Source organism: Drepanopeziza brunnea (assembly GCF_022702325.1).
Source record: "Drepanopeziza brunnea f. sp. 'multigermtubi' strain 214-2 chromosome Unknown ctg2, whole genome shotgun sequence".
NCBI classification, from domain to species: Eukaryota; Fungi; Ascomycota; class Leotiomycetes; order Helotiales; family Drepanopezizaceae; genus Drepanopeziza; species Drepanopeziza brunnea.
Window position 1 is genome coordinate 768,258 of NW_027094065.1, and position 17,391 is coordinate 785,648.

The window sequence follows — 17,391 nt, forward strand, 5'->3', positions numbered from 1 at the left end:
ATGGTGGTACCAATTGTATTCGTGAAGTCTGAAGAGGTCAGCTATTGTAGCTGAGGGAGAGCTATATGCTAGTAGTGCCAAGGCCGGCTGCCTAGTGTAGCCACGTGACCTTGGATGCCTATGCCCTATATTCCCACATCCTCCGTAAGCAAAAAAGACTGGATGGAAAGTCGGTTTCCAATGTGATGCAAATCAGTTACGTAGTAGTTGAGATACTTGTGCGACCAGGATATCTGTCCCCATGGCGAAAATCATCTTGAATCCAAAGTCAATTTAGAAAATTCGCGCTTAGCCAACCATTCAAAGCGTTGCAAACTCTTTCTCCGGTTTAAAAAGATCAACGCATGGGGACAGATACTTAGTATGCGGGCCACACGTGTGCTGCCCCCGAGTCAGTGGACTGCATCTCGCTTATCTTATCGGACTTTTGAGTGCGTCTTCACCGACTCCGAGCTCCCCTCCTCCCCCACGTTTAAATCCTCACTACTTCGTCTCCAGCTTTTTCAATATCAGCATTTTCTACAGAATATTCAACCCAGCGCAGTATGAGCGGCAAATCTATTGCTGTTGCTTCTTGCAAGTACTGCCCACCAGTTTCCCCCGAGGAAGATGGGCAGCAAAAGTTTGCCTGTTGTGATAGTAAGCTCTTTTCAGTACTCAAATCCGGGATGTTTACTGATATTTTTGCAATAGCTGCATGCATTGATATCGCCGCGGAGAGGGAGTGCGATGCAGACGGAGATGATTCCAGCAAAGATGAAGATGCAAAGGGTACGTGGGCCGCCACTATTCCTAGCTGCTTCTTCTGACATTCTGCAGAATCGTCCAACTGTGCAAGTGCCTGCTGCTCTGGCAAAGCCACGGCTCCGAAGCCAAAGAAGACCACGCGCAATGAGAGACTCAAGGCGGCACGAGAGCGTTATGCTGCAACTCTTGACGCTGTTGGTTGTATCTGCAGAGCTCTCCTCGCGCGGAACCTCGAAACTTGTTGCTCCCCAGACACCAAGCGCACACTGAGAGCAGTCAACGCAGCAGTCTCTCCTCGAGCCAGCCTTTCTTCCCACAGTTTGCGAGCTGCTAAAACCTCGGGGTGCTGCTCTAACAAGGAGCCAGATAGCTGCACCAAGAAGAAGAAGAAAACAGACACAACTGACAAGAATGCCATGGTTGTGAACAAGCCAAGTTGCGGTGAAGGCAGAGCCGATAGCTGCTGTGGCAGTAGTCCAGACACCCAAGTACTCGTCATTGAGAAAGGATCGGACTCAAACAAAGCCAGTTGCTGTTCTAGCAATGCCCCAAGCAAGGCAGGCTGCTGCAGTGGCAAAGACTCGGGAAATGATGGAATTGATTCCACCCCCCGGGCTCCCCCAGTGCAGGAAAGCTGTGCCACCAAATCATGCTGCAGCAAGAAGCCAGATATGCCTGTTCCTAAAGAAAAATGCTCCTCCAAGACTGCCTGTAGCAAAGGGCCTGTCAGTGCACCTGCTAAAACGGGGTGTGCCAAATCATGCTGTGGTCCATCGACTAATGCTTCCATTGCCAAGAAGACGCCGCTCGGAAAGCAATGTTCGGCAACTGCCGTCAAAGTCCTTCCAACGATGGATGCAAACTCTACGCAAAGCTCCTCTGGCGGTACCAAGTCGGGTTGCAGTAGCAAGTCCGGGGCTGATACTGCCAAAAAGGTGTCTACAGATGATTGCTGCAGTAGCCAAAAACCCCTCTACTTTTCTCCTTTTGATGATGACTGCGCCGAGTCTTGCTGCGACAAAGACGATACCAAAACAATAATTGCAGGTTGCAAGTCAACTGGAAGTTCGTCAGATGGCTGCTGCGGCACACTTAGCACTACAAACGAGCCCTTGAAGCCTCGTAATTCTCATGAACAGAGCATGCGAGACATTGAGAGAGCGGATTTTGCTACCGAGCACATTGTCCTCAGTGTCGAGGGCATGACATGTGTTGGCTGTGAAAACAAGCTGTTCAGGTCACTCTCTATTATTCCTGGTGTACAAAACCTGCAAACCTCACTGGTGATGGCTCGTGCGGAATTTGACCTCGACGCCAAAGCCTCCGTCGACGAGCTTATCAAGGAAGTTGCAAAGACAACGGAGTTTGCCTGTCATAGGCTTAGCACCAAGGGACAGAGCATAGATATCATCGTCCCAGGTGATGCTAGAGACTTTGTTAAACAGAAGATGCCGTATGGTGTGGAAAATATGACCACAATTGACGACGATACAGTTCGCTTAGGCTACGATGCGAAACTCATTGGAGCTCGTGAGCTTCTCCAAAGAGGCTTCGACAGGGAAATAACACTTGCCCCTGCTCGTCCCTACGCCGAGCTCGAATCTGGAAGTAAGCATGTCAAGGAAACATTTCTTATGACTTTGCTCTCGACTGTTCTCACCATCCCAGTTTTGGTACTTGCCTGGGCACCACTCAAGCCTCGCAAAACGTTGTACGGGTCGATCTCACTGGTATTGGCCACAATAGTTCAGTCTGTCGTCGCTGGGCCGTTCTATACAAGTGCCTTAAAAGCTCTGATTTTCACCAGAGTCATCGAGATGGACTTATTGATCGTCTTGAGCACCACGGCGGCATACACTTTCTCTGTTGTCGCCTTCGCATACCAAGTTAGCGGCAATCCGCTGTCAACTGAAGAGTTTTTCCAGACAAGCACTCTACTGGTCACTCTGATCATGGTCGGGCGTCTCGCAAGCGCCTTCTCTAGACACAAGGCTGTTGAATCAATTTCAGTGAGGTCGTTGCAGACCCAAACAGCACTCCTAGTCGACGACGATAACCCTGGGGGCTACGAGATTGATGCCCGTGTTCTACAATATGGCGATATTCTCAAAATCTTGCCAGATTCTCGCATCCCAACAGACGGTACTGTTATCTCTGGCGAGAGCGAGGTAGATGAATCCCATATCACAGGAGAGGCTGTTCTCGTCGAAAAGTCAACAGGTTCTAATATCATAGCGGGTTGTCTCAACGGATCGGGTGCGCTCATCGTCCGTTTGAGACGCCTGCCAGGAGAGAATACAATCAGTGAGATTGCCGCCATGGTCGACGAAGCCAAATTCTCGAAGCCTAAGATTCAAGAGCTTGCTGATCTTGTGGCCTCGTACTTTGTGCCAGTAATCATCGTCCTCACGCTCATCACATTCATGGTCCAGGTAGCGGTAGGCATAGCTGTCCGTCACCACTCCGGAAGCACAGCGGTTACGGAAGCCGTCACTTATGCCATATCAGTTCTCATCGTGGCATGCCCATGTGCCATTGGTCTGGCAGTTCCTATGGTTGTTGTCATTGCTGGTGGTGTCGGGGCTCGACATGGGGTTCTTTTCAAATCTGCTGAAACTATCGAGACTGCACGCAAGGTGTCTCATGTGGTCTTTGATAAGACTGGCACTTTGACCGAAGGAAACCTGACTGTCGCCGCTGCGGAATATTTGGCTCAACCACCGACTGCATCGGCTGCGTCACTTGTTCTTGGCCTCACCATCAACAGCAAGCACCCAGTCTCTGCCGCTGTCGCATCATACCTCCTCTCTCAAGGCACCGAGCCGGCTCATGTCGAAGGAGTAAAATCGGTCACTGGAAGCGGCATGGAGGGTGTTTGTGCTGACGGGATGCTTCGGGGCGGAAATTCCAGATGGCTGAATACTCATAACGTCCCACAAGCGTCAAAACTCCTCTCCCAAGGGCGGACGGTTTTCTGCGTCTCGCTTGATGGGAACCTACTGGTGGTTTTCGGCCTCGACGATTCCCTCCGTCCCGATGCCAAATCAACTGTGGCCGAACTACAAAGTCGCGGCATCACGGTCTCTATCGTCAGTGGCGATGATGACGGTGCAGTCCAACGAATTGGCCGAGAGCTTGGAGTTGATCCAAATCGTGTCAAATCACGATTTTCCCCTGGCGATAAGCAGAAATACATAAAAGACATCATGGACGGTACGAATAAAGTGGTCTTGTTCTGTGGAGATGGCACCAATGACGCTGTCGCTCTTGCCCAGGCCAGCATTGGGCTTCACATGAACAGTGGCACCGATGTTGCAAAGAGCGCGGCGGATGCCGTGCTTGTCAGGCCCGCGCTCGAAGGCGTGCTCGTACTGATCGATCTTTCCAAAGCAGCATTCCGGCGTATCTTCTTCAACTTTGCCTGGTCGTTCGTCTATAATTCTATCTCAGTGTTATTTGCGGCCGGTGCCTTCGTTGCTGCTCGCCTCCCACCCCAGTATGCTGGGCTGGGTGAGATTGTTAGTGTCTTGCCTGTCATCCTGATTGCTTTGCAGTTGCGATGGTTCAAGCCGCAGTCAAGCGCAACTACTTAGCCTACAGACGTTGCGATGCTTTGAGCGAGACCTGCACGGAGATTGTTTGGTTTTTCGTCGCGAGTTAGCACTGATCCGTTTGCTATCTGCTGCGTTTGGTTTTATCCTTCAGCCACATTCATTTACATACATACAATAACCACAGAAAAACACTTCAATTTATAGCTCTGCAATGAGAACATAGGAACTCATTTCCAAACCAAACTTGATTTGTTGCGAGCACGTGACCGTTAAGCCAAGACTCTCGGATTGGAATCCTCATGACATCCTGCTTCCGATTGATACGACGCCTGATATAGTAGCTCTGAGCTCTTCGCGTTTCTGGGAACAAATCAGAGGCATAGCTTCCTCTATTGATAATAGCGACGAAGACTTTCTCGTCCTGACAATTGAAAGCAAGTCTTAGTAGCTTCTTGAATATTGATTGTTTTGAATCTGGTTCTTAGATGTAATGACTCGTACTTAACGCATTGTAAAAGCAGGGAAGAATTTCAGTCACTTCTTGACTTCAGTGACGTTTGCAAGCCTCTCAGACTCTCAAGATATCCGCTGCATTGTTTTGATTCTTACTTAGTTGTTGTCTCCGAGGGACTAAGTCCTTAGAGACGCGATGTTTATTTCTCACTGCCATTCACGAGTGGAAACTTCTCCAGCATATCAAAATTATAGAAAGACTTGCATTTTTAAAAATAACTCTCCCCCGTTTCCGCTCTTACAAAACTATCTGAATCAACTCAAGGTGCTGTCCCACCCGCCGGATTGCCGCCATTGATTCAATCTGATGATGTAGCCCCAGCAAAAATTCTGCCAGCACCTGAGCGAGAAGGTATTGGGCGCGGGTTGAGGGTGCAGAAGGAGCAACGTATAGTCTTTAACCATTTCTGGGAGCGCCTCACGTCGGGACCGTCGCACAGACGTTCTATGTCATACGCATACCAGCACCACGTCGTGTTTATTCCGAGCTTGATGCCGCAGTGGTAGCAGTGAATAGTGGTTATCAAGCACATCTTTAGTCTTTCTTGAAATCTACGGGATGTGCAGAAAGATGTAGTCAGTTCCTTCTGAGGGCTGGCTCGCTCTTTCGAGATCTGGTAAATTTCAGTGCTGTTATGTCTTGTTGAGGTTTATGTATTGCTGTAAGGTTGGTTGTGTTTCGGTCTAGTGTGGTTTCGTTTGGTTGACTTTTCTTGATAGTGGAAGTTATGAAGAGTTTGAAATGGTATTATCAAAGGAGCTTTGTCGGGGATATATATATGAAAGTACTTTGGCAATGACTCCTGGCTCTGAATGCTGAAACCCGTTCCCAAGCCATGCTTTTTACCTGCTAACCAAAGTAGTCACAAAGTTACTTACGGTATTGGAACAGGAATCACTAGACCGCTTAACAGTCACGAGATTGTGCGCCCGAGCTTTAGCTGGGCGCCCTCCTTTCATACGACTTTGATCTGTTCACAGCATATCAACCAATTCAATCATCAGCGCAAAAAAACCCGGTTCAATCAGTGTGTACACACATCTGAACGATCACTACCTGAGTGATTCCAACACACGGAGTATACCATAGTAGGTAAGTATTTGAGAAAGTGGCGCTCGTCAATTTTTGCACGTGCCGAATATTCAGATTATGGCATTGTTTGGACTCGGGCAAACGAATTGGGAATATCTTGAGCGTCATACAGAGGAACGAAAACGCGATTGCTGATGCTCTAATTCTATCCTACCAACGCAGTTAATGCGACCCCGCCTCCAAACATCGATGCCACAGTAACGATGCTCGCAATTGAAAGCTGCGACATTCCACTGATCCCATGGCCGCTCGTACAGCCGCCTGCTGTTCTCGATCCGAAGATGAGTAGGATACCTCCAAATACTGCTCGCATTGGACCAATGTCCATGCTCGAAGCCGGGGTAGCGATTCCGAGGTATTTAAGAAGGCCCCAGCTGCCGAGTGCAGTTCCTATGGCGAAGGATGTTGCCTTGATAGATGGTCTTGGCGTCCTCCTGCCTCCAAGGACGGACTGCTCAACCCACCAGAACAAATCGCCCAACTGCTCATACGCTCCCGAAATCCCCAAGGTGTTCCCAGTCAACATCAAGCAAGTTGCTTGGCTCAGGCCAATCAACGTTCCCCCGACAGCACTTGGTACGAGCAAGCTTCCCCGGTCTGGGAAGTAATGATTCAAGCTTCCAATGATTGCCAGACACACTGCCTCATAGACTGCCGTCGCGTTTTCCTGCTTCGCTTTCAACCGCTGGAATACTGTCGGTCTGTCCACCAAGTTCCCATCCCGGACCTTTCCCAGCAGCGGCTTGCCGAATCTCGAAAACAGTATGCCGCCCAGAATTCCCCCCAAGAGGACCAGCGGACCAGACCGCACGCCTGCCACCAGTTGCGGGATCAACGTTCCTGGACAGGTGCCGGTCAATGCCATGCCAAAGCCGAGGAGGAGGCCCCCGAGAATATTGCCATCGAGCGGACCGAAGAGGTCGAGCGTTGCGGGAGTCCGAGGCTTGCATGCCGAGACGCGGTATCTGTTAGCAAGAATAATCGCAATCCTGCGAAAGTCTCAGCACGGGAACGAGCTTGGTTAATGTCTACCCACCCACTCTCGTAAGAGCGTGGGGGGTGGGGGGGGGGGGGGGGGGGGGGGTGGGGACTTACGCGCTGGTAGCACTCGCCGCCAGAAACGTCTTCAGCATGTGGAAGTTCTTCAGCTGCATCTGGCCGAGGATGACTGAAGGCGAGTAGACGCCGGCTGCGACTAATGCGGCACCGAAGAAAGCGCCCGAGAGCGTGGACCTTGCTGCTGTCGCCATCGCGCGTGTTTGTGTTGTGTGTGTGTTCTGTTTTCTCTCCTGCTCTCCCACGTTGAACTTTGGCGGAAGTCGATTTCGAATCTGAGGAATGGAATTCTCTAGCGTTCCGGGGGCGTCTTGGCACGTGGAAGATGAATGGAAATGATACCTTCTGGTAGCTAGAGCAGGAAAAGCACTGTGTATCAGGAGCCGGTGTATGACATCAAGTCCGTGAAGGGGTCATTTATACGCGAGACGGTAGAAGTTAAAATCAGAAATTATCTTTTCATTTATCCTAGAGTTGGATGCGACTAATTTTTTTTTTTTTTTTTAGTTGGAGAGTGAGTTGTTTGTTGATATTGGCGCTAGGCAATGACGTGCAACCGGGTGGCTCTTGCGCCTCCGGCGCATGGTCGGTGATATTAGAATATTCCGCGCTCCCTCTGAGACGGTTGATCTGGTCCTCGCTATTGGCGCTACTTTGCGTTCAGAACGAAGAAAGTCTGCGAGGAGAAACGGCGTGGCGGTAAGACATATAGAAAAGATAGGAATGCATATAGTATGGTCGAAAAGGCGCATCACGCAGGACGTCCCTATTTCACGTCTGCAATAGAGACAAGAAATGGTATCGTTCCCGAAGGATTTGCTTTAGGAATTGCTTGCTGTATAGAGAGATACAGGGATCCGGGGAAGCCAAGTCTCGCTCAATACTCGCACGATTGTTGCTGTGTTTCCAATCAGCATATTATTATGCAACCATGGCGGGGGTCGTTTCTTTGTGGCCTACAGTGGCGTTGCTCAGCAGTTCAGTTTTCCATTCCTGTAAGTTCTGCACCTGGCCGGAAGTTGCTTACACAGGAGGCGGTTGCCTCGTGGGAGGGCTCGCTTAGAAGCGAGGCTGTAAACAACATGCAGTGACGCGGGTTGTGGTTCAACATCGAGTTCTAGTCCCGCGGAATGGGAGAGCGTCGATCTCTAAGGAGACATGAGAGTCTATAAGAATTGGAAAGGTGTTTATTAATGAGTAGGGATAATTTATCTAGGCTACCGTACGCTAAGCGCTGAGGATGCTGAGCAGTGGAAGTCTGACGCTAGTCCCGTCGACGCTGGTTGAGTGTTTTTACAATTATTATCTGGCCGTGACCATTGTCGGGTAGTACTTACATCCCGCTATCTTGGCGCGTATTATTCCCTTTTCGCGTCGATGGAAAATCTAAGATGTAACTTTTTACTACCGGAATATATTTGTAGCTTGTTCGCCTGGAAATCTGCGCGCCTTCAAGCTCCTAGACATGGTGGGGTGGGCTTTTGAATATTTTACATCGAGAGCTATATTCTAATATGATCCTTGAAAAGAAAAATCGGCGTGAATCCGGCGTTCTTGACTTATTCTCTTCCATATGTACTCAAGGGACGGCGGCATTGACACGTGCATATTTGAAAGATCTATTGGGTGGAAGGAAGTCTTTGCGGCGATACTGCACGTGCAAGGCATATGTGGAGAAGAAACAGCTACGTTTGGTCGGCCGGAAAGCTGTTTGGTTGATGTTTCTGATATTGCAGCATTTCTAAAAGCTGTAACTTGGGGACAGATTTGCAAAAGGCTTACTGCCCATATCCTTCATGGAAGTGTTTATTTATGGCTTAAAGATAACTTCGTTCAGCTTCTGAAGAATATCCCCGCGTGAGTTTTCACGTGCAGGCTCTTGGAAACTTACCTAATCAAGGCTAGCCTCTTAACCTCAACTGTCCCTCACACCGCTTACGCTGCTCATAACAATCCACAGCCACATCGAGCTTACACAGAAACCTCATGAGAGCATTCTTGACCAGTAAACGACAAGAAACCCCAGCAATATAGCGGTCTTGCATCAAGAACTTCTGTAGCGTGGCGAAGTGTGACCCCAGCTTCGTTCATTGAACGAGTTCTACGCGAGGAGCGCCAACTACCTCTGAGTACTTCATCTTCCTCGATCACAATGGATGAAGAATACGTTCCCACTGCGGAGGAGAAAGTCATCTACAGCTCTGGGGACACCTCTTTACCACCCGACCTTCGAATACTCCATTTCAATGATGGTGAGTTCAGCTTCGAGAAATGAGGCTGAAGAGGCTGCTAACTTTTCAGTCTACCATATCGATGCATCTTCTGCGGAGCCAGTAGGTGGTGTTGCTCGGTTTAAGACTTTGTGCAATGAGTACCGCGGCGCTTCTAAGTTCGAGGGTCAGCCGGACCTGCTCACCTTCTTCTCTGGGGATGCCTTCAATCCAAGTTTGGAGAGTAGTGTCACTAAGGGTATAGAAGTTCAATGCGGCAAGAAGAATCAAGCGGCAGAGTAAACTAACGTATTCATAGGAAGTCACATGGTCCCGGTCTTAAACGATATTGGGACGGACGTTGCCTGTGTAGGGGTAAGAAAAGCAAAGGTCAACTTGTGATGAGCTATCACTGATTTCTTCGGCTATAGAATCACGATCTGGATTTCGGTGTTCGACAGTTTAGACATCTGGCGAAGCAGTGCTCTTTCCCATGGCTTCTTGCGAACGTTATCGGTAAGTAAGTCTTGGCATGTATCAGAGAAAGTCTCCTAGCTGATGCTTCGTAATACAGATCCAGCTCTGGGAGACGATGTACCTCTCGGAAATGCCCAGAAAACAGTAATGCTAACAGCCTCGAACGGCATCAAGATTGGCGTAATCGGCCTTGTCGAGCGCGAATGGCTTGATACTATCAACTCCCTGCCACCCGATCTGATCTACAAATCAGTCTCAGCGGTAGCAAAAGAGTTGGTGCCGGGTTTACGTGCTCAAGGAGCCGAGCTCATCATCGCCGTGACTCATCAGAGAGAGCCAAACGACAACAAACTGGCGCAAAAGACTGATGGCCTCATCGATATTGTTCTGGGTGGCCATGATCACTTTTATCAGCACAGCATCGTCAATGGCACACACGTGCTGCGGTCCGGTAGTGACTTCAAACAATTAAGCTACATCGAGGCTAGGCGTCAAGGGGGCGACAGCAAGAAATGGGATTTTCGTGTCGTCAGACGGGATGCCATGTCAAGCATTGCAGAAGACGTTGACACCCTTAAATTGACGGAAAAGTTGACGACATCTCTGAAGTCAAAGTTGGGAAAGCCTTTGGGATATACTGTGGCTCCTTTGGATGCAAGATTCACAACAGTGCGGATGAAGGAGTCGAACATGGGTAACTTCATCTGCGACCTGATGCGGAGTCACTATGGTGGCGACTGCTGCATCATGGCGTCCGGCACCATACGCGGTGACCAAATTTACCCACCAGGTGTGCTCAAGGTCCGAGATATCATGAACTGTTTTCCCTTTGAAGATCCATGTGTTGTGATCAAGGTCAGCGGCAAAGCCATACTCGAGGCACTTGAGAACTCGGTTTCTCTCTACCCCGCGCTCGAAGGCCGGTTTCCTCAAGTTTCAAACATCGAGTTTGAGTTTGATCCGAGCAAGCCAGCCGATTCACGCGTACAATGGATCAGGATTGGTGGCCAGCCAATCGATCACGACAAGCTCTACACTCTAGTAACCCGTGGGTATATGGCTCGCGGCAAGGATGGCTTCGACTCGCTACTCGTAAAGTCAGAGGGCGGGAAGGCTGAAGAGATCGTCTCGGAAGAGAACGGAATCCTGATCAACATGATGATCCGACAATATTTCATGAGTCTGAAAATCATGGGGAAATGGAAGATGTGGGGAAAGTCCATGGAGAAGCACTGGGATGGGGTACAGAAGTCAATGGACGCGACCACTCCGATCGTGGAGCCACATACACCTGTCCCGGGCTCATCAAACCAGGGATTTCCTGCGCTGCAAAGGAACGGTCCCGAGAGCAAAGTAGCTAAGCAAGCAGCCGAGGCAGCAGACGATACCCTCGACGATTCTGATCCTGAGTCTGGCGCCGACGAGCCGACGCGTAGCGGGGTAGATGCGGAGGGCCGCGAGCGCGAGGTCGAGCTGGCGAGAAAGATTATGAAGAAGTGGTGGCGTCTGGCACGCTTGCCCGGGCAGCCCAAGTGCTGTGACAATATGAATGCAGAAGAGTTCAAGGTTGATTGGACCAAGGTACGTGACCCAAACCAACACTTTCCACCTCGCCTGGCTTTCCAACTTGTCACTCATAATTATCCTGCAGGCTATTGCTCCGCGGTTAGAAGGTCGCATCCGGATCGTTTCCGATGGATCTATCTGAAAAGGTGAGACGGTGGTGATTCCACTTGAGCCTCTTTTCGTTAGGATTTGATCAGCGGCTCTTAGACAAATAAAGCAGTGGAACTCATTCCAAAAATAGCGGTTTCATCAGTCCTCTCGCTGTGATTTTTTAGTGACGCACGCGATTGTACCAAAGGGAAAGAAAGAAAAAGAGGGAGGGAGCAGGCAGCGTTTAGAAAGGAAAAGTAAAAGCCCGGTCCGGCCCGGTCCTGCAGCACCATCCAACTTAGCATAACGCCTCCTTTCTGTCTTACTTACTTCCTCATTCGCAATTCCACTCACTCACTCATTACATCGACCCTCTCAACCTCTTATACAATATAATATGATTATATATCATCCCGATAATCCCCTCGCGTAGATCGATAGATAGTTGGTTTCACCCCCTTCCTTCTTTCTTCCTCCCTTCCTCCCTCCCTCCCCCCTCAAACTTCCCAACACGAGTAGATTGACTATCCTCCCCAATCCAATTGTCAAGTCACCAGAGCAGCGAGCTCATCGATCAGCCGATTAGCCGATGGGAGAATGAAGAAGAAAAAAAAAAAACGGCTGTCGATTTCCCGGGTGGCAAAGGCGAAAGCAGAAAAAGGTTTGATTGGGTATTGGATAAGTGTGTGAGGGTGTGCGGGAAGGGGGAGTTCTGGATGGAGATGGAAGTATTTATTGTGGTTGGGAGGGGTGGGGGTGAGTTTGATTTGCTAAGTGCGGAGAGAAGGGGGGTGGGTTATGGATCAAAGACAGGATGGATGTCTGGGTTTGGGAATGGTCGTGATGCTGAATGGGGTATTGTGTGCTTGGGCTCTTTGGAGTGGGATCGGTACCGTATGCATGCGTTGGCGTTCACCTGTTAGAGGGGGCGGCGAGCTTGACATCTTGGGAAGGTTGTGGTGCGAAATGCAGCATTTCGCCACTAGGTCTGCGATTCGCACGCGCCCCCACTCATTCACTGTATGTAAGGCCACTCACTCTCCTGGAACACAGAGAGGCAAGCTTGCTTCGCGTGCCTCTCTCGCACGATCAAAGTCGACGCTCCAAAGATTCGACGCGGTGTATTTCACTCTCTCTACCGTGTGCGATCACTAAAGCTCTGATACAAAAGAGGCATCGTAGCCCGCCCTACAAATCCGATCCAGAGGACGAGGAATCTGCAGCTCAACCAAGAGGGAGAGAGAGAGAGAGCGCACAAAGCCCCCGGCTCCATCCATCCATCCATTCGTTGCCATCGCGAGTGAACTGCTGCGTGCTGACTGACCACCGAGTCCAATCCCAATGCTGGAAACCAGCTTCACCTCACTCAGCGTCGCCGGTTGTGGAGCATAATCACGGCTCCACTCTTCGGAAGCGGGATGCTCGCTCCACACTCCGTCCTGGGGCCTCTCCTGCCCATCCCTCGATTTAGAATCGATCGTCTGCAGCAGCTTCACGAGCACGGGTTGGGCTTCGACAGCGGCAGAGAAGCGGCCGGGGTAGGCGTGCTTCCCAGCTCCAAAAGTACGGGTTCGCGCTGTCGAGGGTGGTGACCTGGTGTTTCGACGCTGCGTTGTCCAACGCGGCGCGGAGGTCGGAGGAGTCCCACGGGGAGAAGACTTCGCGGGTGGTGAAGAGGGGAGGGTCACGGGCTGTGGCGGATGAGGGGGTGGTGATGTAAGAGTTGGGGGGGGGGGGGGGTGGAGGCCTGTGAAGAGGGTGACTGGATGGAGGGCTTTGCGGTGGAAGGAGGCTGGGTGGGGGTTTATCGCGGCGATGATGGCTGTTTGGAAAGGGGAGGGGTACTTACTGACGCCGCCGGCGTGCATTCCCCTACGAGTCTGCAACCTTGTAGAAAATCTTACTAATTCAATGAATACAGTTGGCGGTAATAGGAGGAGGGGGTTCAAAACGAAACGAGATGCTGAGCAATCGGCAAATGTATGATGCTTGTTTTGATCTGCGGCTAGGAGATGAAAACAGGGAGCGGGCAGCAGTGTTGAGCGGGTGAGAATTAGTGCGGCATGCTTGAAATCAAGTAGGCAGGAAGAGTTCGTTAGGGCAGTATTGACTTGGAACTTGGATATTAAGCGAGGCTGGAGGAGGGTTCATCATGCCAACTAAGCCGGAACGAACCAATCTCTTGTGAGTTGGAGCAACAGAAGTACGACCGCTATCGCCCCTCGACGAGGCATTGATTCGAGTGCGTGAGAGATGGCCTTTGGCGATCTTTACGAGCGGATGCAAGATTGCCACTGTTTGGTCAACAACCACATGCGACGTGGAGGCTGTCCTGTAGGACTCGTCGGTTCCGCCTCTAGGCAGGCCAAATTGAGTAATCAGAGAGCATTTATGGAAACCAGTGCCACGAGTGTACATGAATTGGGAATCCTCAGATGCTCGGATGCTTACCTGTAGCTTACTAGGGCCAAAGGCTAGGTAGGTGGAATGCATGCCATCGTTCGATGAATTGTGACAGAGTTCGACCATCTTGCGGTAAGCGCGAGAAGCTCCAAAAAAAAAAAGGAAAAGGGAAGAACAGAAAAAAGAAGAAGGACGGTGAAGCAACTTGGTTTTGAACGAAAGGCTATCCAAATGAGACTGGCCGGGAGCCCGGCCCGGCCCTTCTCAAGCGGTGGTTATGGAATAGGACATATGCAATGTCGGACCGTTGAGAGTCAAGCGCTACATGTAGGTAGTAATACAATACAGGACAAAGTGATGCAGAAGTACTCCGTAGGGCGTGCTCCTCGACCTCTCGACCTCTCGACCTCTCAACTATTCATCCTCATCAGTTGCCATTGCGAATAACCGAGTCAATACGGAGGATCAGCCCCACTTCCTGCCACTTCCTGTTCCTGGGCCAATGTGCCCAGAGAGATCGAAACAACTGCCGTGCATCTTGGTGCCGCGGGGGCTCCGGGCTGCACATACGACGTACACATCGCAACTCGCAATGCGGCATTTGCGAGAATATTCTCTACTCGGTACAGAGGGAGAACGCGGCAGATGCATCGTCTCATTTGCCGAACTCAGGTCCCGTGACATCTTCTTATTTGCCGGCCTCAGATCGCGTGATCTGTACAATAGAGTTGTCGGGGCCCTGGACTCGCTTATTGTTGCTCTTTCTCCTTCTCTTGTTTCTTGTATCCCCTATCTCGTCTCCAGCTGCGAGTAACACGGATTAGGCCAAATGGGCAAGTCTATTCAGCAAACAAGTACGTAGTACCATCTAACCTCGACTCTGACAGCCGAACTACCTCCCGTAGCTCTCCGTAGCCCGTAAATAGAACCTTTCGGGGATCCTCCCACCATGCGCCACTGGGTTGGTACCGGTACTCGAGTCGACAAGGAGACCGCCGCCATTTCGCCGTTGCGCCTTCGGCAGCTGTCTCATAGGATGGAACGTCTTCCTCCAGCGTGCCCTGGTCTGAAGTACAGTTTGCGGTATTCTTTTTTCTGCTCTCGTACCCTCCGACAAACAGAGAATATGCCGGACGCAGTCTTGGCTCGGGGCTTTGCACTACAGCTGTCTGCCGGTTCGTGAGTGCTGCGGCTGGAATGGTGTTTAGTATATAGTTGTATGTAGCTTCCCGCGTGGGCAATTCCGGGAGGCTATAAAGGCGGAGTAGCCCTTTTCCTCTCGCTCTATCTAACGTTCGCATTCAGGAGGTATTCCGTCTTAGTGTAACCACCCTCCCGTTGTCCATCATCACGAATATCAACTACAACTGCGCGTCGTCCGCCCTCCCTCAATCTTCGATCAAGTGTGTGAGAGAGAGAGCCACCAAATATGGCGGTAGAGTCGATTATCGCAGCTTTGCTGATTCACTGGCCGGCTGCCCTCGGGGTTGTGTTCGTTGCATATTTGCTTTGCAACCGGTTCAATCGGGGCCTGAACAAATATCCCGGGCCGTTTCTTGCTTCCCTGACAGATTGGTGGAGGTTCTGGATCGTGTACAAGAGACGGCCGGAAGTCGAGCACATCCGACTCCATGAGCAACTGGGGGATGTGGTCCGACTAGGGCCAAACAGCATATCATTCTCCAACCCCAAGGCGCTGAAGACTATCTACGGTCTCAACAAAGGTTTCACGAAAGTACGCAATATCCCAACGCGTGACGAAAAATGAGCTGACCAGAGACACAGTCCGAGTTCTACCCTGTGCAGCAGTCGGTTGCCGGTGGCCACCGTCTCCCTTCCCTCTTCAGCACCACCTCTGAGCCGTTCCACGCGCAACTCCGCCGTAGTGTGAACAGTGCATTCTCCATGTCCACGCTGATCCAGTATGAACCCTTTGTTGACTCCACTACCGAGCTCTTCCTCGCTCAGACGGACAAGTTGTACGCCGAGACTGGAAAGGGCTGCAACTTCGCCCGTTGGCTGCAATTCTACGCTTTCGATGTCATCGGCGAGATGACATACAGTAAGCGTCACGGCTTCCTCGAGGAAAACAAAGATGTCGACGGCATCATCGATTACATCAACAAACTATTCAATTACGTCGCTCCTGTTCGTCTCTGCTCCATAAATCTTCTCTCTGGATAGAAAGCTGACAACCCTCCACAGATCGGTCAGATTCCCGTGCTGGACCTGTTCTTCCTCAAGAATCCCCTTTACCTGCTCGCCGCTAAACATGGCCTCGTTGACGCCACCTTCCCGGTCGCCAAATTCGCCCAGGACCGCGTGGCCGAGCGTTTCCCCAAGGAAAGCGGGAAGTCGGTCCTCCCGTCCGTTGAGCCCAAGACCATGTCGCAACCAGACCTGCTCTCCAAGTTCGTGAAGGCGAAATTCGACCGTCCGGAGTTCATGACCGACTCGCTCGTCATGACGATGGCTATCTCCATGGCCTTTGCGGGATCCGAAACGACGGCGATCTCGCTCTCAAGTGTGTTCTACTACCTGTTGAAGAACCCGGATTGCATGGAGAAGCTGTACGCAGAGCTCGATGGGAAGGCCAGGGAGGGCGCTTTCACGGACAACGAGCACGGCGTCGTGACGTGGACGGAAGCGCAATCGCTGCCCTACCTCGACGCCTGTATCAAGGAAGCGTTCCGGATGCACCCTGCTCCTGGACTACCGCTCGAGCGTGTCGTCCCTGCCGCCGGTGCGGAGATCGCGGGGCACTTTGTGAAGGGTGGTACTATTGTTGGGTGCAGCGCTTGGGTGATCCACCGCAACCGCGAGATCTTTGGGGACGACGTGGAGGTCTTCCGACCGGAGAGGTGGTTGGCGGACGAGAGCAAGGACCCGGAGGCCGAGGCGAAGCGGATCAAAGAGATGTCGGGTGTGATGTTGCAGTTCGGAATGGGTGCTCGGAGTTGTATCGGCCGCAACATCAGCTTGCTGGAGATGTACAAGCTGATTCCTACCGTCCTGAGACGCTTCGAGGTACGCCCCTCATCCCCTTCCCATCTCCCATCGGACCCGGAGACAAGCTGACCAGAGCAGATCCAACTCCAAGACCCGTCCAAAGAGTGGATCATCCACAATGCGTGGTTTGTCCGCCAATACGGGTTCAACACGACCTTCAAGAAGCGGGCGTTGGTGAAGCCGAGTGCTTCCGGATGATGTTTTATGACTTTTTTATGCCTTGTACATAGCATCTTAGCGTTAACGTGTAAATGTGTAGTGAACGATCAATAGGTCTTTACATATATATATGTGTGTGTGTACACATCTGCTTCATGTCCTTGGCTTCGCTTGCTTTGATTCGGGTGCTTCTCAGCACGATGGAAGCGATGCTCTGCTCTGTTCTGATCTGCTAACAACTCAGTTCTCGGCCATCCTCGAATATCTGGCCCATCTCTCTAACGTCAAAGGGGAGAATTAAACGGGTCATGAAAAGCTACATAGGATATATATATTTATGTATACACATATATGTATATATTAATGGCCTACAGACTAAGTCTCTCGTCACACGCCGCTCTTGCCCTTGCTTTCGAACCTCCCGCACCGGTGGCTGGCTGCATCCTACCTGCCTCATTCGACTCGGCTGCACGCGACGGATGATGATATCATGAGCAGCGCTGTACCTTCGATT

The 17,391-nt window shown here is 51.0% G+C and overlaps 5 protein-coding genes across 5 annotated transcripts; 3 read left to right on the plus strand and 2 right to left on the minus strand.

Moving 5' to 3' along the window:
- Positions 1-545: 545 nt before the first annotated feature.
- Positions 546-4,340, plus strand: L3040_001431 (uncharacterized protein; the record flags this gene model as incomplete). The annotated part of the gene is made up of 3 exons (XM_007292986.1): positions 546-639; positions 694-771; positions 820-4,340. The coding sequence occupies 3 exons, from the start codon at positions 546-548 to the stop codon at positions 4,338-4,340; spliced, it is 3,693 nt and encodes a 1,230-aa protein (XP_007293048.1).
- A 1,712-nt stretch (positions 4,341-6,052) lies between these two features.
- On the minus strand, positions 6,053-7,157 carry L3040_001432 (uncharacterized protein; the record flags this gene model as incomplete). Its single annotated transcript, XM_007292987.1, has 2 exons — positions 6,053-6,896; positions 7,003-7,157. 2 exons carry the CDS (start codon positions 7,155-7,157, stop codon positions 6,053-6,055), a joined length of 999 nt encoding a protein of 332 aa, XP_007293049.1.
- A 1,958-nt stretch (positions 7,158-9,115) lies between these two features.
- L3040_001433 (uncharacterized protein) lies at positions 9,116-11,358 on the plus strand (the record flags this gene model as incomplete). The annotated part of the gene is made up of 6 exons (XM_007292988.2): positions 9,116-9,215; positions 9,265-9,432; positions 9,493-9,548; positions 9,605-9,689; positions 9,748-11,231; positions 11,302-11,358. 6 exons carry the CDS (start codon positions 9,116-9,118, stop codon positions 11,356-11,358), a joined length of 1,950 nt encoding a protein of 649 aa, XP_007293050.2.
- Positions 11,359-12,773: 1,415 nt separating this feature from the next.
- On the minus strand, positions 12,774-13,174 carry L3040_001434 (uncharacterized protein; the record flags this gene model as incomplete). Its single annotated transcript, XM_066156741.1, has 2 exons — positions 12,774-12,997; positions 13,156-13,174. 2 exons carry the CDS (start codon positions 13,172-13,174, stop codon positions 12,774-12,776), a joined length of 243 nt encoding a protein of 80 aa, XP_066012763.1.
- Positions 13,175-15,138: 1,964 nt separating this feature from the next.
- On the plus strand, positions 15,139-16,916 carry L3040_001435 (uncharacterized protein; the record flags this gene model as incomplete). The annotated part of the gene is made up of 4 exons (XM_007292990.1): positions 15,139-15,444; positions 15,495-15,857; positions 15,915-16,736; positions 16,797-16,916. 4 exons carry the CDS (start codon positions 15,139-15,141, stop codon positions 16,914-16,916), a joined length of 1,611 nt encoding a protein of 536 aa, XP_007293052.1.
- Positions 16,917-17,391: the final 475 nt, after the last annotated feature.